Source organism: Phaethon aethereus (genome assembly GCF_964289735.1).
Source record: "Phaethon aethereus genome assembly, chromosome: 3".
NCBI classification, from domain to species: Eukaryota; Metazoa; Chordata; class Aves; order Phaethontiformes; family Phaethontidae; genus Phaethon; species Phaethon aethereus.
Window position 1 is genome coordinate 61758250 of NC_138576.1, and position 23387 is coordinate 61781636.

The following is a 23387-nucleotide window of genomic DNA, read 5'->3' on the forward strand; positions in this document are numbered from 1 at the left end:
AAGAGACAGATACATGAACAAGTTGCCACCAAGTAAATGAGCGTGGATTTACAGCTCATTAACTACTCCATGGCAACTGTCTGTGTGGTTATTGCTCCAGAGTAAATGTGAGGTAGCTCTGACCCTTACTGAAAGTGAGGCAATGTATCTTGCATTTACCTGGGAATTAAGCATCCATATAAAGTAACTAATGAGGTGTAAATCCATAGTCTTTCTTCACACATGGCAGTTTCTTCATGTATCTTGAGGCAATGATATTTATGTGATTTGTCTGGTGTCACTGAAGCAGCATGTGACAGAAATGGGAATGTAAACCAGACCTACCGAGCTCCTGCAAACCCCACTCCTCGTATGGCCAGAATTTTCTTGAAGAGCTGCTGTTCAATTGCTTGGCACATCTCCCTTCAAATGACAGCAATTCACAAGAAAACTCAGCCGCTCTTTTCCTCATTAATACTGCAGAACATGCGTATACCATGTATGCAAAACAGATGGGTCGGTAAAAGTAGCTTCCAGATACAGTTACTTCATTTCACATATTACTTCATATTTATTTTTTCTAAGACTCTTAAAATTAAAGTTTAAAAGAAAGTGATGCTTTGGGAATTGCTTTATCCTCTTTCATTCATCAGATTTCAACACTAGCTAATCTAGAGTCCAAATTAGTGCAGTTTAAGCAGTCTTTAGCCGCTGTGCTGTCCATCAGGGTGGTACATGGCATGCCACAAACTAGCCGAGAAGCTTCTTTTCCTTTTTTTCTCCAGTGACTCCTATCAAGTGATACTCTAACTAGGACTCCATCACACTTGTTCAGGTGGACTGTTGATACAAGCCACTGCCTACAGTCATTGCAAGCCTGGGATCATTGTTCTGATTTTTCAGTGGTACCATGGAAATCACAACAGAATGGAATATCCTGTGCCTCCTCAAACCCCTTGTTACTTTCTATTAAAAAAAGAAAAGACAAAAAGAAACCCATGGGAGGAATATCTCAGCCACAGCATCACACCAGATTGCCATTTAAAATATTTACCAGTAAAAATATCTCGTGTCCTGAGGTAGAACAAGAACATAATGCCGTTAAATACCTTGACAAAGTTCAGTGTAAATTATACACCTCTATCCATAAAGAAGGAGAGTTAATTTTCGCAGTAAAGACATTAAATGCATTGTTTTTCAGCCTTTAAAAGCTCACTCATATAATAACTGATAAACCTCACTATTAATTTTATTATCACCATGCTTTTTTATGTCATGTCTATGGACTAACATGTTCAAAAAGCTGAGAGGGAAAAGCCCAGGATTCAGATTGTCTTTATGAATTTTAATGGATTTGATGAGTCTCTCCACAGCACTCCCTGTTTCACTCAATTCCTCACTGCAAGGACTCTCTGGAAAATGTGAGTCATGCCTACAGGTCCTTTCGGATTTGACCCTGCTGTCACACTGACAGCACATTTCTCATTTCATTTCATGGGGCAATATATTTCAAAGCATAATCCCAACCTTCTGGGATGCTTTCAGTTCTGGGATGCCCAGCTCTGACAGTACTGCAAAAGACTGAATTTCATGAAGGAAGGCATAATGTAAATGGGAAATGTCAGTGCTTTCTTTTACATTGACCACGTACAACATTTTAGTGACTCTGATGAGCGTCTCGTCTTTTTTTTTTTTCTCTTCTAGCAGATGCTATGTCAACATTAGTTGATTAAACATCCCTGGGCTCAGTTTCAACCTGTGCCAACTAGCACTTTCCCAAGTTGGCAGTGGTCTGGGGGATAGAGCACCCCAAGGCCCACTCCCAGTACGCAGTTCACAAGCAGCCCCACAAATCTGAAGAACGAAAGAGTTACTAGCAGAGACATCAGCCACCTCATGCCAGTTGGCCTTCCGAGCCCAGAAAAGTCCCTGAAGGTGCCTAAGCAGGGATGGAGTCGGAGAGCCTGGCAGCTGCCTGGAGCTCCGGCAGCTGGCTGCGCGGGAGCCCGGGGAGCTGCCCGGCAGGTCGCCGCCGCGGCTGCAGGCGGCCGTCGCAGGCGTACAGGGACTGTGATTCCCGCTGGAGATTCATTGCCATGTAGGGCATCTCTGGACAGTTTAAACTGGAATACCCTTCCGTGACTTCCGAACAGACCAAAATACAGGCCATCATAGGTGGCACTTTAATAGCCCTCTATCCATGGACTTGATTTCCCAACCTTCTTGCCGCGAGGAGAAGGGCAAAGGATAGATAGCAGCCTGGAGAACAGCCTCATGGAAAGTCAGGTTGCTTGGAACCCCAGCTGAAAAAAAAACTATTTCAGATCCACCATGCAAGTTATATTTTTGGAGAGTTATTCTCCTGCAGTGCTTCCTAGAATTTTGGATTTTTTTTTTTTTTTTTGTCCTGCTTCATAATTATACATAATGATGTGATTTTGTTCTGTTATGTGTTTTGTTACATTATGTACTTTCTGCAAGAGAGGAAAAAAAAGTGTCAGCCAATTCTGCCCTTACTGACACTAATGGCTGTTGGCTCGAACACTCCATGCAGGATTTTCCTTCTTCTTATCAGTGGTTCCATATTTTCATGTGGTCCAATTTTTTATTTCTTCTGGGCATCCTTTTTATTTTGATATTTCTTTCCTCTTTGTTCTCCAAGTAATTCATTTTTAGCTCTAAATTAAGCAATTTGCTTTTAACCAGTTGGCATTTTCATCAGTCAGCGTATCCAAATGTTCATCTGTACCTTCCTTAATTTCATGTACTATATCAGCATTTCCTGTAGCAGTAATGGCTTTCTGCAATGAGACTTACTTATACCTCAGATCGCCCTGCTAGTTTTTCAGGCAATCATCTACTGCCCATCCTTCTGGCAGGCACATTGCTATCTTCCCCACTGTATTTTGGTTTTGAGAGTAACATCAATCCACAGTAAGTGCCTACTACTGACTTGATGCTTGTTGGTGGAAATTTTAAGCTTTTAGTATTGTTTAAAAGAGAAAGAGGTCTTAATGCCAGCTGTCCATACTGAGAATACCAGGAAAACTCCAGTCGTTTATTAGCTGGGGCTTTAGGGTTTTCTGCTCCTCTAACTCCTTCCTGTTGGTTCATACAGAGTCCATAGGGTACCTGGCAGTCCTGGTCCCCCATCATCCAGATCAGAGTGCTTCTCCTGCCAACACTGCTTGGTTTCTTTTGCAGAGAAACCCAGGACATGAAGTAGGAGAGCACACAAGCCGGCTTCAGCCCGGCATGGCATCAGGATGCATAGCGGGTTCCCAGGAAACGGTCACGGCCCCCAGGTATGGACATAGCTATAAGGATCTCTGCAACAGAGCACCAGTACAAAGTCCTTCAGCTGAGACTGTCTAACGTACAAGAGAGAATTAAATGGTTTGACACCAGTCAGCACCTACAGCCTGATCCAGTTTTGCCCCTAAAAACCTAGCTGAAGACCGATGCTCTGCTGTGGTTTGGAACAGGTGCTGCTGGGGAAGGAGATGAAAACCCATCTGCAACTTGAGATGTCCCTGCAGCTCCTACCCGATAGTGCCTGTGGCCTTGGCTTCAGCTCACAGCATGAGAGAAGAGCAAAGAGGAAGATGCGTTGGGAAGAAACAAGGAAGAGGAAAAGACAAGCCTGTCTGAAAGCAGTGGAGAAGACTGGGGAACCAAGGTCATATAAGTTGTGGGGGCTAAAGGGCACATGACAAGTGCAGTGCTGGGGGACCCAAGACGTATGGGTCTGGGCGAAATCAGGCACGTGTGGCACAGCACGGGTGTTAGGAGGAAAAGGACCCTGCGGCACAGTGTGGGTGTAGCGCTCGGAGGAACGAGAAGCTGCAGCACAAAGTAGTGGGGGGCAACTGGCCCTGATTCACCAGGTGGGGATGGGACTTGGAGAGATTTCAAGAGCTTGGCCACAAGTACAACGCGGGATGGTCATTAATCTGTAAGGGCTGCGCTTCCAGCCTTCCCACACTATTTATTAGAGACTGACAAAGCTATTGGAAAGTGACAGGGAGAAACAGCACGTGGGATATGGGGAAGGAGGGGAGAGAGAGGGTGCAAGGTGAGATTCCAGGGAGAGGGAGACCTCCTCTTCAGTGGGGACAGAAAAAAGAGAGGAAGAGGAAGCACAGCTGCAGCCTCAGCGGCCACAGTGCTGCACCTGTCAGAGAGAAACTCTCTTTCTTACATTTGCATACACACATTTTTGCATGTGCTAATGAACCACACTTTCCTACCTAATTTCCAGTGCCAAAAGGTTATTAATCCCTGAAGTCTGTTCTTACTTATTCCTTGCTGGCTGTCCTGCATGCATTTTCTAATATGTATTTATTTAGGAAGGTTACTTTCTTGCTACACAGCAGAAATATGTGCGTTAAATCTACTCTACAAAGGCCTTAAAACCATGAAAAATGCTCTGGAAGCAGAAAAGAAATAGTTCGGAGGAAGGAAAGGAGGCGCTGCAGGAAAACTCATTTGCTGAAAAATGCAGCTTATGTCTTATCACTTTAATTCCAGATAAGTCTTCATTTTGCTGTGGAGACAGATGTGATAAATATGTTAATGGAAGATTTCGATAGTTCAGTTTGTAGAACTGCAAAGCCAGATGGAAGTGATAATTTTTCTTTCATTTTAATTTTGAAATAAAAAGCAAAAAAGCAAGAAAGTTCCTGATATCGTAACATTGTAATGACTTTTTGAAGGATAATGGACCTTAGCACAAAATGATGATCAACTATCATGCCCTGATACTTACTATTTTATTAAATTCCAGTTTCCCCAGCTGGAATTCTCTCAGCTTTCCTTCCAGAGCTGAGCAGATTACTGCCTGTGACTGACTTTTCCAGTTCCACACTCATAAAGATATTTAGCAACAATCCTAACTTTAAGCTGTGGAGTATTTTACTGATTCTACTGTTGCTCAGGCTGATACATGCCTAAGCAGAGCACTGAAAATAGCATTGGATGGACCTAACCTCTCTTTCTGTTTACCAGGAGCCAAATACTGCCTTTTTTAATTCCATAAGCAGTGCACTTAGTGCCATCGGGGAGTTAGGAGTATCGGGACTGAACTGTGGCCTTCCATGCCTTGATTAATGTTCCCCCAGGATTAACATGCACTTAGCAATACTTGGTGTGGGCTCTTCTTTGTTTGTTTCAATTTAAAACAAAGCCATTGAGGGACATATATTAACACCTTTTAAAATCTGTAAGGTATTTACTGCTTGAACTGATAGGCAAAAAGAAAGCTAGAAAACATTTGCTGCTTGAATCCCCTTGAAGGGGAGGAAACAGTAGGTAGCTAGGTAGCAGGGTAAAAAGCCTAAGGAAATTTTAGGAAACAATTTTCAAACCTCTTTTGTTCAGGGTCCCACCTGAAATCTTACTCTGGAGTTACTAAGTGAAAACTTGGTTTGTTATATCCACTGTGGTGGTTCTAACTGTGGAAAGAACAGGCACATATGGCTTGTTCTTTTTAAATGAATTTTAATTTCAAGAAGATGAGGTCCTGACTGGTTCCTCCCACGGGAACTTCTCTCCAGGATCAACTTGGCAAGAGAGTGAGGTGCTCCATTCTCAAATGAGTAGCATTAACTTTTGGGTTTTATTAGGTCATTCTCATTTTCTAGCTAAGCTCACAAATCAGAAAATTAATGGCTTAAGCTATTTAATTCAACATGGCAGTTAGAGCCCCTTGAGGACTTTATTCCAATGATTCCAGTGAGGAAAATATGGATTTCTTGTGAACGACTGCTTGTACCCTACATTTTACCATTAAACAAAGGGTATAATCGCTGTTTTGTCATTGCTGTCCTCAGTTGAGGGTAGAGTGAGTAGAGGTGGTATTGGTTATTAGATAGATATCTGCTATCTGATATTGATATTAGATAGATATGTGATATCTGAAATATCAGATTAATTTCATCATTTGATACATACTATTTGGTTTCATTTGTTTAGTTTGCATATATTTTCTTGGGGTTTGCCTTTGTTTAGTCAATTAACAAATAATACAAAATTGCAAGCATATGTGGTCTGGATGTTTCCTACCCAAACAAAATGATCAGATGAGAGGGAAAAGGGAAATTTTACACTTTACTTGTGGAGGGGAGAGGAGAGATCCCCAGGCTCTAGAAGTGAAAGCTGTGTCAGCAGGAGCCAAGCCAACTTAATTAGCCCCATGAAGAGACTGAACAGAGTGCTTGGTTAATGCAGCTATATTATGTTTGAGAATTCATCTGTTGTCTCTGGACTTTGCTGAACTGTGCAAACATCCATCTCTCTGCAGCACTGCACCTTGCACACAAGCGGGGGCAGGTTTTGCACCCATCTGAGGTTCCAGAGGCTGCTGATCTCATACAATTCAGCAACTAAGGTGACCAAAAGTACACAGTGAAACATACAATCCTGCTCCTGGCCCTCGTGTTCCCTTAGCAGGGTCGGAGAACAGCAGGCAGAGACAGCTGGAGCCTCTCTGCCCTCACAGCCTTGCTGTGAGCTAAGAGGCGATCAAAGCACACGCTGTAGCTAGAGGTGACCCACCCTCGCAGAGCATCCTCAGGTATTGGCATAAAACAGCCAGATCCTAGTCCTCTGTGGACTCACGCAGCAGCAGCATTTAATCCTGGAGCAGCAAGCCAAACAGAGCTTCCCAGCTGGTGGGCAAGGAAGTCGCTCACCACCCTCCAGCAAGCAGCCAGGGCTCCCTAAGCACCAGGCAGGGAGCTGCCTGCGGGAGGAGCGCAGCAACTCACGCAGCACTAAAGCTTATTCCAAGCTGCCACTTTGTCAGGCTTAAGTTCGGCTCATTAGGACATTTGTCTGTTACTTATGCAAATAAGACTATGCATAGTCACAAAATATGCAAAGAAGGCCATTTATCAGTTCGGCACGGCCTCCAGCTTTCTGAACCCTCAGACACCCCTGATAGATGTAGAAGAAAATGCAGTCTCCCCTACCGCCGTGGCTGGCAGAGCGGCCGAGGCAGAGCCTATCCGCCACCGTCCACGTCCTCTCAGAGGATTCGCGTTGCTCAGGATAGAGGAGAGAATGCACTCTGTGAGACTTTCAACCTGTTATGTTACAGCTCAGGGTGTTTAATCTTATGAATAAGGGATCTCTACTTGTTTCACCTTTCCAGGGAAGGAGATTTACGAATCTGCATAAGTCTAAGCGTTCTGACTGCAGTTTATTATTTATTTATAACAAGCACATGACAAAGACTGTCCTCTGGAACAGCCTGCTTAAATGCATTTCTTCGTCTGGACAGCTGCAGTCTAAGGTCACTCTCACTCATGAATGTGCAAAGGAACCTCAGCTCATCCCTCTCCTGTGCTTATTGCTCTCTCCTCACTTCAGGAAAATATTATCTTCTGCACGAGTCTACTCTAGAGTCAGCATCTACCTATTGCTTTCCACACACAGCCATCAGTAACTGCAACCTGAGTCCTCCTGACAAGGGTACGGGTCTGCCAGAAACGCAACTTCAGGGAGTTCTTCCCCAGTTACGTACCCCAGGCTGGTGCCAGGCTGACAGCTTGCCTGTTAGCTCCAGGGACCAGTTTTTCGTGTATCCTCCCTAGCCTAACCGGATGGCTTATCTAAGCTGCTGCAAGGTTCACTGTACAAACTAGCAGAAAAGAAGTTTCCGCAGTACAAGTAAAGAGAGAAGAAAATGACACCGCATTTTGCTGTATTACCCTTACCTGAGGGGACCCACCTTACCCATTCACTTTTCCTAACCGTCTCCCAGGACCTATCACAGAATCACAGAATCACAGAATCACTAGTTTGGAAAGGACCTTCAAGATCATCAAGTCCAACCATTAATCCAGCACCACCATGTTCCCTAAACCATGTCCTGAAGTGCCACATCCACAAGTTTTTTGAACACTTCCAGAGATGACGACTCCACCACCTCCCTGGGCAGCCTGTTCCAATGCCTGACCACCCTCTCAGTGAAGAAATTTTTCCTAATATCCAATCTAAACCTCCCCTGGTGCAACTTGAGGCCATTCCCAAGTAACTAGTAATCACTAGTTACTTGGGAGAAGACGCCAACACCCTCGTAGCCACAACCCCCTTTCAGGTAGTTGTAGAGAGCGATAAGGTCTCCCCTCAGCCTCCTCTTCTCCAGGCTAAACAACCCCAGTTCCCTCAGCCGCTCCTCATAAGACTTGTGCTCCAGCCCCCTCACCAGCTTCGTTGCCCTTCTCTGGACACGCTCCAGCACCTCATCATCCTTCTTGTAGTGAGGGGCCCAAAACTGAACACAGTATTCGAGGTGTGGCCTCACCATGCTGAGTACAGGGGCACGATCACTTCCCTACTCTTGCTGGCCACACTAGTTCTGATACAGGCCAGGACGCTGTTGGCCTTCTTGGCCACCTGGGCACACTGCCGGCTCATATTCAGCCGGCTATGGGGAGCTGTGGACCTGCATGTGGTCTTGGAATTAGCACTGAGGAGAGGAACACCTCCAGCAGGCAAGAAGAGGTACTCACAAAGGTTCCCCTTCCACAGTGGCTACAACTGGATCTTAATTTGATAACAACACAAAAAATAACTTTCCTTGAACCTCCCAAAATATAATTCCATGAGTTACATTGCATTTAAAGTGCAGCACAATCACAATACAGTGACCTGAAAGTATTTCCAATGTTTTTCCTTCTTCCTCTGTAGGGAATTTGTATTTGCATGTGAGAGCAACTGCAACCTAAGTTAGATAGGTCCTGGAGAGACTCTCTCATCAAAGTCCATCAAGGTGCCTTTCTTTGATCCTTTCAACACATGCACCCACCCAGATACTCACGCCCCCCTGACATCAGGATGATGATCTCATCAGGAGAAAGAATGATAACAGCAAAAGCAGAGAACTCATGGGTGGAGATAAAGACAGTTTAATAAGTGAAGGAAAGAGATAAAAAACCCCAGCAATGTAAGGGCAGTCACTCACCACCTCCCACAAGCAGATTGATGTCCAGCCAGTCTCTCAGCTGCGGCTACCTTCTCAGACCAACCACTCCCTCAGTTTTTATTGCTGAGCATGGCATTACATGTCATGGAAGGTCCCTTTGGTCAGCTGGGGTCAGCTGTCCCATCTGTGTTCCCTCCCAACCTCTTGCCCACCCCCAGCCTCCTTGCTGGTGTGGGGCAGGCCGCCTGGGAAAAAGAGAAGACCTTGACACCGTGAGTGCACTGCTGTACAACAGCCAAAACACCGGTGTGTTATCAATGTTGTTTTAGTCAGAAATCCAAAACACAGTATCTTACTGGCTGCTGTGAAGTAAATTAACTACATCTCAGCCAGACCCAACACAAAAATTAATGAAAAATTGCATTGCCTTTGGTTAAAAGGCAATGAAGAAAATTGTCCTAGAAGGGGCACTTCTTTCTTAACATCAAGTGTTATTCTAAAATGGCTGCCCTTTTAATTCCAAATCTATTTGCCACTTGGGTAAGTGCAAAATCATGCAGTCAAAAATAGCTATACAACCGGACTTTCTGTGAATTTAATTCTGCTGTTTCCAGCTGAGCAAAATTATCTTTACATCACAAAAGCATATGTTTCCCCTTAATAAAGACTTAAGTACAGCCTCTTCAAGTCTTTCCCTTTACTTTTGCATTGATGCAGTAAAGGATTATCCATGCAAAATTATATGGCCAAGCTTTCTGCTGTGAGTCGGCATGGTTCCGTTGTTTTTCATGGATCAGTTAACACACACTGGAGATTTTAGCCATTGCTGTCTATAATGGCTAATTTGCCTGTTACAGGGAACTGAGAGCCATCTGTGTATATGCCATAAGGACACACCAGTGAAATGGAGGCTGTAAACTGACAGAACATGACCTATGATTGTAAGAGATTCAAAGACAAGATGGGATACCTTACCTTTGGAGCCTGTAGTACATCAGACATGCTATGCTTAGGGACTGCAAAAACCGGTTTTGGTGAAAGTGTCGTTGGCTTTTTGGGAGGCCTGGGTGGTGGGTGAAGTGTTTGGTTTTCATATCTTCGCACCATATAGTACTGCTCTTCGCTGATCTCTTCCACTGTTGTCTTAGTCACAGGAGGTACAACTGTCTGGATATCTTTGCTGAGCAAATGGACTGACATGTTTAAGCGATATACAGGAATCTCCCAGCTCTCCACTGGACTGCTGGTGCCACTGATCAGCAAATAAGAGTCTGTGATTTCTTCTTCAAACTGCAGCCCAGGCACAGCAGCCAAGACATCTTCCTCAACAGAAAGGTCCCTCACAGACACTTTGACATTAAAAGGCAAAGGAAATTCTTTGCAAATCTCAGAAAGCTGGTACTGTTTCTTGTCATGAATCACTTCCACAAAGCCACCTTCCATGTACATAGGGAGAAGCACTTTCTTATATGTATCACTTAGTATTTGTTCACAAGCTAAAACGTCTATGACTTTCTTTCTTCCCTCATACAGAACTTCACTAGTCTGGCATTGCTGAACTAGAAACTGATCTCCAACAGAAACAGAAAAAAGCTCTCTATGAGGGGAATCAAAGGCTTTAGTTGCTACAACATGAAGCTGTTCCTTTTCACTTCTTGCTATCTCTAAGTCATAGGCAGTTGGAAATTCTCGAGGTCTTCTCTTGAACTTTCCTTTGTAGCTCATAGGGATTAAAAAATGTCTTTTGGGAGAATCACTTCTGATCTCAGAGGCTAAGACTCTTGTTGCCTGGTACTTTTTGTAGATGATGATCTCTTTCCCTGTATGCAATAAGTTATAAGGTTTTTGGCTTCCTGAAGGTCCTTCCATTATCTCAGCAACCATAGGAAATTCCTTGCTTGTTCTCTCAAATACATCTTCCAAAGACAGTGGCTGAAGGAAAGAGTTTATATCGGAACAGTCTGTTATATCCTTGACCTCAACATCTAGATCTGAGAGGATATGAACTATGTCCTTTCGAACTGAAAAGAAAAAGAAATACATTGGTTTTTGTTTTTAAACTGACATTGGAATAAAATATACATATCCTGTTGGCCAGATACTAAAAGTAACTTCCCTGAGGTGTGCACCTTCATGTGTTAACAAGCACAATTAATAGGGCCAAAGTTTGACTGTTTTAATTTGAGATATATGGCTATCAGATATGCAGGAGACCTCACAAAGGAAGAGCGAAACAAGAGGAGATAAGAATAAGGTATGTAAGTGAACAAAAGTTTAAGAAAAAGGAAAGGGGAAAAAATATAGTTCACTATCTTTCTCACAGCACCTCCAAGTTTAATCAGTTGTTTATCTTATCAAACTCTTTTTCTTGAGTATTTCTATTCTTTTATTGCATAGTAAATGGTTTCTCCAAAGAAATGGGTACCGGAACATCAAATCATAGAATCATAGAATCATAGAACAGTTTGGGTCAGAACAGACCTTTAAAGGTCATCTAGTCCAACCCCCCTGCAGTAAGCAGGGACATCTGCAACTAGATCAGGTTGCTCAGAGCCCCGTCCAACCCGACCTGGAATGTTTCCAGGGACGGGGCATCTACCACCCCTCTGGGCAACCCGGGCCAGTGTTTCACCACTCTCACTATGAAAACTTTCTTCCTTCTATCTAGTCAAAATCTGTCCTCTTTTAGTTTAAAACCATCACCTCTTGTCTTATTGCTACAGGGCCTTGTCCCTCTCCAGATTTCTTATAAGCCCCCTTTAAGTACTGAAAGTATTGCAATAAGGTCTCCCTGGGGCCTTCTCTTCTCCAGGCTGAGCAGCCCCAACTGTCTCAGCCTGTCCTCATAAAGAGGTGTTCCATCCCTCTGGTCATTTTTGTGGCCCTACTCTGGACCTGGTCCAACAGGTCCATGTCTTTCCTGTGCTGAGGGCTCCAGAGCTGGATGCAGTATTCCAGGTAGGGTCTCAGCAGAATGGAGTAAAGGGGCAGAATCAACTCCTTTGACTTGCTGGCCACACTTCTTTGGATGCAGCCCAGGATATGGTTGGCCTTCTGGGCTCATGTCCAGCTTTTCATCCACCAGTACCCCCAAGTCCTTCTCAGCAGGTCTGCTCTCATCCCCTTCATCCCCCAGCCTGTACTGATACCAAGGGTTGCCCCAACCCAGGTGCAGGACCCTGCACTTGGCCTTGTTGAACCTCATGATGTTCACATTCCTTGAGCTTGTCCAGGTCCTTATGGATGGTATCCCATCCCTCAGGCATGTCAACCGCACCACTCAGCTTTGTGTCTTCTGCAAATTTGCTGAGGGTGTGCTCAATCCCACTGTCTGTGTCATTGATGAAGATATTAAACTGTACTGGTGCCAACACAGACCCCTCATATACCACTCATCACCAATCTCCATCTGGACATTGAGCCATTGACCACTAAATTAACATCTTTAATGGATAAATAGCATTTGAACCCATTAACACATGTTGCTGTGTCAAGTCTGGAATGAATAAGATATTTTGATATTTATAAGAATAATGAAAACATCTATAATTATTATGAAATAATATAACTTTGAAAAGAAGGAAAAACCTATGTATAACAAAGTCTAAGTTTATTGTTAATGAATGAAGAAATCTCTAGTATAGTGGTCCTCTGTGGAACTCTTGGATCTTTTTCTATGGCATCTGGTTTTATTCACCATCAGAACTGAGCCATTGCGTTTAACAGTCTGACGGGGAACAACAACTCTTTTATCCCAACTGAACTTGCAAAATTTTGGATGCAAGGCTTCCAAGCACAAAGCTGACTATGCAATTAAGGCTTGTTTAAGAATTTGGCTCCAGATCAGTGACACCACAGATCACTGACCAGGGCAGTAAAATTTAACAAGCAAATAATATTTAATGACTCTCTTCAGTAAGACTTATTTTGCATAGACCTGCACACAAAGATAGTATATCCTGGATTCACACTCCTTTGCAGCAGAACATACCAATATTTTATACCTAAAAGTTGGTATCAGATGTATTTTATACGATAGTTTTATGATCGTGATTCAGGATCTGTTTATGCCAACTCTGCTTTTCTCACATTGACACCTTCAGGTGAGAAGCATCCTAAGCACCACAAGGGAAAGTCAATGAAGGAGGAATGACTAGTGAAAATGAAAGTTTTCTATGAGCATTTTGGGGAGTTCCACACACAGAATTTGTCCATTATTAAAAATTAGAAGTATAGAGAATTCCTGCCCACAGCCTGTGAAAGTGTAATCTGTTATTCCTCTTATCAGGAATCTTTTATATTGAAATATGGTTAGTATTTCTTATACTTTATCTTGTGTCTATTTATAGTTCTTCTAAAAATTGAGAAAATCCATTTTTCATGGTCCACAAGAAAGTAGCTAATCATGTACCATGAAGCTTTCTTTTCAAGTTTGTATTACATAGTTATTTAGGACATATTTAATGCTTCTTAAATGTTGAGCACATTATGAAACATAAATGGGTGAAATAAAATCAATAAATACAACTCTTATTGGAATATCTGATTGGAAGACAAGTGAATACCAAACGTTTCTGAATCTTCTGAAAGCTTTTTAGAAACATTAAATTCTTATTGATTCTGCACATATATTTAAGTGGCTATAGGAATACACCTAAGTGAATCCAGGAGATTCAGGAGGTGGGCTAGATTCTTGAATCTAGCTAGAGTTGTAGAAAACAAAGTACTTTATCTTGTGAAGATATACTTTCCAAACTCACACATTAAATCACATAGCAAGCACAGCTGAATGTCTCATGGATAAGCATTTAACAACTGTAGGTTCCCCGGGGAGGTGGTAGATGCCCCGTCCCTGGAAACATTCCAAGTCAGGCTGGATGGGGCTCTGAGCAACCTGATCTAGTTGCAGATGTCCCTGCTCATTGCAGGGGGGTGTGGACTACATGGCCTTTAAAGGTCCCTTCCAACACAAACCGTTCTATGATTCTACAGCATATTGTGCTAACAGTATCTTCCCACTTTTTTCCTTTCTCTTTTATCCATTTACTTACATCATTCATCAGAGAAAGCTCGATTGTGAAAAGATTTCCAGCTTAATATCCTCATGAATGACATATTTCTGTGAGGATTTCATTTCTATGGAGCTCACTGGTTTGCTCCTAGTAAACACAACAGGCAGCAAAACCGTCACAAAAGCTAAACTCCTATCCTGCAGACTTTAACAGGATGGGTGCATCAACACGTAGAATTGCAGCAATTTTCCATCTACTGCCTGGGCTGTCCTCAAGCAAGGTCAGAGTCGCAGAATCACAGAATCGTTAAGGTTGGAAAAGACCTTTAAGACCATCAAGTCCAACCATCAACCCAACATCACCATGCCCACTAAACCATGTCCTGAAGTGCCTCGTCTACACGTTTTTCGGACACTTCCAGTGAAACATTTTGTCTTAAGCTGTTTTTTTGTTTAGGTAGGTATCTCAGTTCAGAGAAGGTACGCTATGCACGCACAAAGAGGTCATTACTGCAGCTTGGCTATTCAAAGTCACCATAATTCAGGAGCATTTCACTGTGTACTTATACCCTTGCACACCTTCTAATTTTATTCCAGCGACTAATTTCACTACAGATTTAAAGTAAGACATAGATATAGACATTCGTAAGAACAGAACACAGCAGTTTTAATTTTTTGGTGGAACAGCTGGAACAGTGATAACGTGCTATGAACAAAGAAATTTTGCTTTTTAATAAAAACTCATAACATAAATTACAGCTTTTAAAGATACTGGTTTTCTAATATATTCCTGTTTCCTCAAACCTAGAGGTTTCAGAAATTGTCCATAAGTCTTTTCTATTTATATTCTATTGATATTTGTTTCTGTAATAGAGTAAAATAGTATGTTTTACGTTCTGCAGCATCCTCATTTTGAAAAATAAATGGTAGTTGAGTGTGTTACAACACATACATCTATATTTTTCCTCTACCCCTAGCCATAGCCATAAATGATCAAGTGGCTTCTCCATGGTGGAAGTCTGACACGCAAAGAAAGAAAAGTTGAAACTGAACAGAATACCTAAGCTCCACTTTTTCACTATGCAATGTATTTCTTTGCAATGATGATTTAATTGTAGTGATCAATAAAATGGCAAGAGAAAGAAATACAAGGTAACTATCTGAATTAACAGCTGATAAAGGAATAAAAAAGGCAATATTTTTATCTTTCTTCATCTTGAAACTAGTATCAGTGGCAAATATGGGTCAGGAATTTTTGACCAAACGGAATCCTTCCTGCCTATTTTAAGGAAACTTTATATATTGAAGGGTATTTTGCTATATAGAGATGAACAGAACATTGACTTTGATTCCTACTTACATTTCATTACTGCCTGCACTTCATAGACAGGCGTGAGAATCAAGCAGCCATCAAAATTCTCAGGAAGTAGGCTAGAGGAGTCCCACGTATGTAAAGTATTGGAAAGTTTGACAATCCGTTTTCTGCACTTAGGGATTTTCCATTCTGCAATCTCTTTTAGGGTGTATATCTGGTCATCTTCACACTCGTAGAATTTTCCTTCTTGTGAAAGGGGCAAAGTAAATGAATGAGACTGGTTATTTCTGACCACACCACAGTTCACAGCCATCATTCCATTGACCTCTTCCACAGAGTTGAAGGTGATCTGTTCACCATGTTTGATAGTGAGGTTTGCCAATTTTATATCCTCAGGGCTGTAGAAACATGGATGGCCAAATCTTGTTGGCCCAATAGAGACTTTTCGTGTAATTTCTTCAATGCTGCCATATGGAGTTTTATCTGCCACAACCTTATAAAGACCTAAGAACAGAAAACTTGCATTATAAGAAGGGAAATATATAAAGGAAGCTATGCCAAATTTTAGACTGTGAATGCAATAAAAATGGGGAGGAAAACACATCAAACAATTCATACCTGATAGTTTGGTTGCTAGAAATGTGACTCTATAAAGGTAATATCAACTACACAATAGAAATCGTAGATGGCTGGAATTAGCCCTTTCTACTCTGCAGCTAATTTCTGACATCCAGCATTTTTACGTCCATGGTAAAAAGAGAAAAAAGTTATTTTCTTTGCTACAGAAAAAAAAAAGAAAAAACATCTTAAATTTTTATCTGTCTTCTCAGGAAATCAACCTTTAAGAAAAAAAATGGAGACATGGTATGAGGAAGAGCAACAGTGAAATTTCATCAGTGAAATGCAGGATAAAGTTTCTGGCTAAACATTGTACTATGCATTCTTATACACACAGACTGGGGATTCCTAGACCAAGGATGTTTAAAGACACATCACAAATAAAAAAGTAGCACCTACAGATAAGAATGAGCAAAGGAAATTGATGCTAGCATATCTGATAACCCAGAGCACCAGATGGAGTAATTCAAAGTTTGGATGTTGTAGCACTGTGGCCATCACAAGGCAATTAAAGCGCTGAAGTTCTGCAAGGCAGAAGCTGCATCTCAGCTTCCCTATCCCCTAGGGACATTATTATCTCATGTTAATCATGCCCCGTGGAGCTGTCTCATTAAGAGTCCACATGGCAAGAAAAATGTGTGCATTTCTATATTTGCGTGAGTGTCTTTATAGAGGAAGATGAAGTGGAAGGTTGAGAGGACTAAACAGTGGGGTTTAGCTGAACTGTGTGATTCAGCTGTCTTCTTCCCCAGGCGCCGCAGTGTGAATGTTGCCTTGTGGAATTACATTGCAGCTTCCTGGGACAGGCACTGACTAAGGCTGGCTTCCGAGTGAATATAACTGAACATAGAGGTTATCCCTAGGCCAAGTTTGCAAGCCAAGGGGACTCACACAAGTTAGCTGGTGGCTACAGTTACAATGACAAAGCAGCCAAGCTCCCTGATCACTGATGCCTTTTCTCCTTCCTTCTCCCAAAGCCAACTAGCAGAAACCCAATGGACCCACTGCTCCACACTATTGCCTCCCCTGGACCACACAAGGGGCACTGTATCTTTGTGGTAGAGGAATACTCCCACCCTGGCATGGGATGGGGACTCAAGGAGTGCTCCTTGGCACCACTAGAGACTCTTTCATGGCAGCTCCACATCTCATTAGTGGTTTCTGCCATGTCTACAAAGGTTTAAGTGTCCCATCCACCTGCCCCCAGCTGTCTAGTGTGGGAGCTTGGTCCACACTGGATATTACTCTCTTCTTGTGGGAACCAGAGTATGAGAAAAGGGAAGGATGCCCCAGCAGATACCAGGGTCTCAGCAAGGTGGGTTGCTGCCAGAACACAGTTCCTGTTAGATGTTGGGAAGACACTCACTGCCTTCTCTAGATCTCCTCTGATAGTGGGATTGTTTAACAAATCAGATCGGGAGATTGCTTCAGTTAAAAATAATGTCCAAATTGCTTATTTTCTCCCACACATTTTCCCTTACTAAGTTTCACCCACTGGCCACAATCAACACAACTGAGGGACCTGCATGGAAGCAGGGGCTCCTTAAGATTGTGTTCTTTAAAATCAAACCATTCCCTCCATCACAACAGCCTTTCTCCCCCCCCCCCCCAGAATTGCTGTGATTCTTGCTTCACTCACTACTTTCAAATCATAGCTTTAGCACCCTTCTTGTTAAAGGAGATATTATTAAGATTCTGTCTGTTGAATAGCTTTTAACTGAATTTGTCACCAGATTGGGCATGTTTGGTTCTAGGTATCCCATGAGACCACTAGGAACTGTGGGAACTAACAGCTCTGAGGGCTTGTCAGCAGCCTAAGCAGTAATAGCCTGGTTGATCTACTGCAGAAATAGTCACTAGTTGTGCCTACTTCACTGCTTTGTGCAATTCTATGCCTTCATGGTTGTCTGTATGACAGTTAGCTTTTCCTGTGTAAAATTAGTACCCTTGTGCAAATACACACTCTACATATATGTCCTCACTGCAGCACTACAGAAAAGCCTCCAAGCTTTTTTTCCAGGCTGCAAGGAAGCCCCATCCATGAATGTAGCTGCACAAGTACAAAGAACAACTTCAACATGCTGTTTTATCTCTTTCTGATATTTTTTATATTTCTCACATGTTTTTAACACAATTATTTTAACGATTTTAACAATTACTAACAAGCAAGTTAGCTACCCCTGTCCTAATCACTACTGGAGGTGTCAGTGAAGATCAAGACAAACTGGTTTATCAGCATTTAGAAAATATCGCAGTAACAAGGCACCATTGATAAGCTGAAATTGTGGAAAAGACAGCATCCCCCAAACAGTGTTCTGGTGTCATGCTTTGCAAGCACAAGATGGGCATCATATCCTGGCACTGCTGGGAGAAAGCAAGTAGAAATAGTCTTCATTAAAAAATATATTTAAAGTACATATGATGTATCCCAAAGGCAATAACTATATTTACCCATCTGTGATACAGGAACACGTCTATTGCCCCCAGAAAACCTCCAGAATTGCATTAAAAAACCTTCATAAGCTATGTTAAAAAACCATTCCCAGTTGAAATATTTGGCAACGGACAGGTATGAGAAACATTCTTCTCTATGAGTTTGACCACAGACTCAGGGTCTACTAAATTTGCTGGGACTACGAAGCTATTTGTAAGCCATCTATTTCAGCCACAAACTCATGGGCATCCTGTGTTGGAAAGCAGGTTTCATATGGAAGCATAGTGATCAGATCTCATACAAAACTAGACAACTGATTAGCCCCTTGGGCCCAGGCAGACTGACTTTGTCAGGGTTGGGAGCAGAAAAATATTCACCTCACATTCTGCTGGTTTTCTTAATTTTGGCAACGGAATGCTTACATAAGTAACTAAAGAGCCATGTGGCCTTGCATACTTAGTTTCTGTATTGATGAGACCCATGAAGTAGAGGCACCTAGTAGCCACCTGTTTATGCTTATGACTATGTAAAGTTCCATGTGTTTCTCTCTCTGTAGAAAAGAGGTGAACATAAAAAAAGTTATTTTGGTATGATGGGTGAAAGCCACTGTGGTTCCTATCTAAGTGCCATGGTATTTTCTCATAAATGCTCTCCTTGCTACAATATGTATTTAAAAAAAAACAGAACACATAAACCAAACAACACTGTCTGAAACCATTCAGAGCCTTATTAAAATTATTATGAATCAAATTACAAACCTAAATGTTTTCCAGACATAAGTTAGCAAGGAAATCTCCAGAGTAGGAGACATATGGTAAGTTTGAGATGCTAAAGTTTGGACATTTTGAGGTCAAAAAAAAAAATTTTGTAGTTTTTCATAAATCATAAAATGACTGAATCAAATTCACTTAGACTTTCCTAAGAGAGCTTGGTGGACTACCAGGGGGGAAGACAGATGGAAATAGGAAACCTGGAAAAAAGTCCAGCTGGTTTGTTGAGAGTTGGCATTATTGCTCCTATTGATCTACTTTCTAAATGTAATCTGGTCTTCAACCAAAGTGCACTGATGCCCAACAGTTTTGGGACAAATTAAAGATAGGGACAAGAATAACTACACGTATGTAATAACTACAGGAACGTATAACCTTTGTCACACTCCACCAATCCTCTGCACCTCGCAGCATTTCACTAGGGTGAAGTGCCTGCCTAGCCAAAATATGATGATTAGTAAGCCCCAAACGTAATCAGCCCATCATTTTCAAAAAAAGTTTTAGACATCGATGTACACATTTATAGAGAGAGAGGGTTTGGGAATCTGAAAAAATTATTTTCACTGGTATGGGAGAGCAAACATAGACCAAGGATCACCCATTTAGTCCTGTGGGAAAGCATGTTTTGATAGAAGGATGTTTTTACCACCTTTTTACAGAACAGTATATGCAGCTGTCTTTTACTGGTTATACAGTGATAAAGTGTACGTCCCTGGAGATTTATAGACTTCCCATTTTCAGTCTTAATTAGAGTCCTGAAGGAAAGGAATATCCTTTTTAGTCTCTCTTTTTCTTGTTTTCCGCACAGAAAACTGAGAAAACCTGTAGTTCGGCTCACCTAGTAGAGCAGCAAGTAGCCTTCAAGGAAAAAACTAGCAGAAAGACTTTCTGTCCCAGACTAGCAGTTTCTGTTCCCCAAGGTAATCAGAAGACTGGGAAGAGCTCCGTTCCCAACCCCTCTGGAGCTGACTTGATTGCTGTTCCTCTTTTCCCTCACCTCCACCACCCACTCTGCTACCTCCTCTGCTCCAGCATCATCCTCTCCCCATCTCCTGTCTCTCTGTCGTCCCCTGTCGAGACGCGCCTTCCAGCGCCTAACCCCTGTTCTTCCACGCGCATGCTGCGTGGCCACAGGGAACGCTCCTGCCGCGTGGCTCGCAGAGGCTGAGAGCTCAAGAGGACGGTTGTGCTCGTCTCCATGTCTGTCCGGCCACGCCGGAACGAGCAGCAGCAACTGCCAGGTGCCTCCTGACAACGGGGACAGTCCTGCAATATTTTTGCAGAAGGAGGAATATAACGGGAGAAAATGAAATCATTTGTGCTGGCACATAGTTCAGGAGTCGTGCCAATTACCTGTCTGTCTTTGCTAACTTGTTAGTAGTGAAAACCGTGGTTCAAAATGCCGTTAGATGTAGCCATTGAAGTGTCTAGAGTAACAGCAGACTTCTTTTTTTACCCAATGAGCATAGAAAGAATAGCCTGGCCCTCTGAGGCGTGAAAAAGAACAAATTAGAATGAGGATAAAATGAAATAACACAGATAGTGAACTTGCGGTTGCAGCGGTTTCTCTAATGCAAAGGGCAGATTAGGCCTTTATCAAGGATCTGATTTGCCAGAGCAGAAAAAAGGAATTCTGTAGACTGCAAATACGTTCATAAGGCTTGTTTAAAGCCGATGAGCCCAGTCCTTCACTCACAGAGACGCTGTCCCCAGAGTAACCTAAACAGAAACGTTGCTTATTTGTGCCAGCATGCGCACGCTGAAAGGGTACGTGAGCCCATCGCATGCGAATGATAACTCACAACAGAGGAAGTGGAAAACAACATCAAAGCAAAAGATTTCTTTGCATCAACACTGGCAAGAGAGCACTGTACGTAAAATGTAAATACAGTTCCAGACTCCTAGAGACTTGAGAATATTTTTATTGAAGTAAGTCAATGGCAAGTGTGAAAAAGATCATTTGCGGTTCGGTTCTGTGCTGTGTTCTAGAGACAGGGGCAAGCCAGCAATGCTCTAATACAGTGCTTCATTCAGAGCTTAGCTTGTGTATGTAACGAAGGGAAAAGGAAAAAAGTCAAGAAAAGCAGAGGCGGGGACATCTTGACTTTGTAAAGCAGAATAATTCTTCAGCTAAGAATCAAATTAGACAAATGACAAATGTACATCTTACCAAAAAGCTCTTGAATGCGTAAGAGTACATATACAGAGAGAAACAAGAGAGCGATGCTCCCTGTTGGGCTAATAAGAAGTGTCATTATAGCCCTCTTCAGTGCTGCTGTTCAGCAATACCTGTCATGTGGAGGATAATAATGATAAATTTCAGCAAAATGAACTCTGAATTTATTTTTCTAGTGAAATAACCCAGTTTTCTAGAACACTGGTTCGGAAACTTCATAAGTATGCATGGAAAATGTAGTGATTAGACCAAATTTGAAAATGTGCTCAATAGGGCAAGAACATCCAAATGCCAAGTTGTAAGATTGATCACTTGAATGCAAACACATCCAGATTGACCAGGTTCAAGCATTTGAAATCACAAGTCATTCTGTTCTAAAAATCAGGAGATCCAACATTAATAAATGTAGGATTACTTTCATCACTCAGTTGCGTTAGATATTTTAGGACTCAAATATTCAAAGCCATCTGCCAATCAAGGTTTAGAATATGGCTTCCTATATTTATATGTATTTTAAAAATAGAAGACATTTTAATAATAGCAAAGAAGCTTGGATTTCAAGAAAAATAGCAAGTATCTTGAGAGTTCACAGTACGGCAGTACTTCAATATCTCTAGATAGTTACACATAATCAAAATGTCTTTGATCACTACATTTGGGCCCTACTAGTGCTTGAAAATGGCATTCCAAAAAAGTCTTTTAATAAGTGGTCATTTAAATGGTTCTGATTCACTGAGTAAGAAAAACATGAAAGTAAATTGAGGATCTACTGGGGAAAAGAAAATTATATGTAGGACTATTTCAGAGAGAGATCTGTATTTTGGAGATGGAAAATGAAGGCATGGCAGAAGATATTTTCCTGTGGAATTCAGATGAAACACTGCATTCTCATGCACTTTTACATTTTATTTGCTTCAAAAGCATGCCTTGTCTCCCTCTGCAGAAAAAGCACATACCGGTTTGGGCACTGGAGTAACCCAAACCATATATATGCACATGCACTCCTTCTCACATGCACAGCAATACATTAGAAGAACATCAGTGAGGTTACCAAGTGAAACACTCAAACACTAGAAAGCACCCATATTATGTTTCCCTGTGCAATGTCGATTTAACCCCCCATGCGCTTGCAGTACAATACAGGGGTAATTCAGTGGTTACATTCTATTTTTTCCCTACGAAACGGTAGTCCCTTTCCGTGCATCAGCTAGGCTGCTGGCCAAAGTGAGACCTGGACGTGATCTCAGGCTCTCGAGGGCTGCTGCGTCCTTGTGTGTGCTCTGTCCCAGTGTTTCCTGCCTGCAGGCGCCCTGTAACTTCTCTCCCAGACCTACACAGACCACTGGCCTGCCTCCTCCTCCCGTTTTCCAGCCCCCTCATCTCCTCTCCCCGAGGGGCTCCCATCACCTCTGCCGCCCGCAGGACTCCCAGCGTAGGAAATGCCCTACACGCATATACGTCTGTGCCTGGGTGCAGACCTCCTCTGACACTGGTAGCCACCTCCACCGCTGTCTCCAGCCCCGGAACTTTGCCTGCCAAGTCTTCATCCTCCTGTTCTGCTCTGAGGTCCAATCTTTTTCTATCAGTCTCCTAACCTTGTCTGGCTCCTCCACTTGCCGCAGGTGGCTACTCACAGCCCAGCACTTCTCCCTCTGCACTCCAATCGCTTCCCTGTTTAACACAGCTGGGCCCTAACAGTGGAGGGAATCAGGTGAAAGCAGAATGGAAAAATTAATAAATACGACATGTGATGAACTAGGTACCCTGGGTACAGCACTTGGCCAGCTCTCCCTAACGAGGCCACATGAACAGAGGAAGATAGGTTTCAAATAACGAGTCAGTACCACGTGCTGGATTTCAAGCCCATGCTCCAAAATATGTATAGATCAGTTGAAGTGTTTTTTACGCAGAAAAACACATCCCTTTTCCTCTAATCCTGTTTCCAGGCATGGAGCAACCACTTTGGTCACTGGAATTAAAATAAATTATTAAAATAAACCCCAAACATAACAAAGTATTCAAAATATTTTATATACAAAATAATAAAAGAAAAAATATAGTAATAGTAAACAAATTACAGTCTGAGCACACAGCAAGGTTTCAGCTCAGACAAAGTTTGGCAAAGTCATAAGTAACTGAAAAGAAGATTTTGGTA

At 42.3% G+C, this 23387-nt stretch overlaps 1 protein-coding gene across 1 annotated transcript in view; it reads right to left on the reverse strand.

Moving 5' to 3' along the window:
• THEMIS (thymocyte selection associated) overlaps window positions 1-23387 on the reverse strand; it is a gene marked incomplete at its 5' end in the record, with an annotated part of 79802 nt that overhangs the window by 39534 nt on the left and 16881 nt on the right. The window contains 2 exons of the mRNA XM_081998176.1: window positions 9884-10929; window positions 15280-15738. Of these exons, the coding sequence (XP_081854302.1) occupies window positions 9884-10929; window positions 15280-15738 (1505 nt within the window). The remainder of the gene's footprint in view (window positions 1-9883; window positions 10930-15279; window positions 15739-23387) is intronic.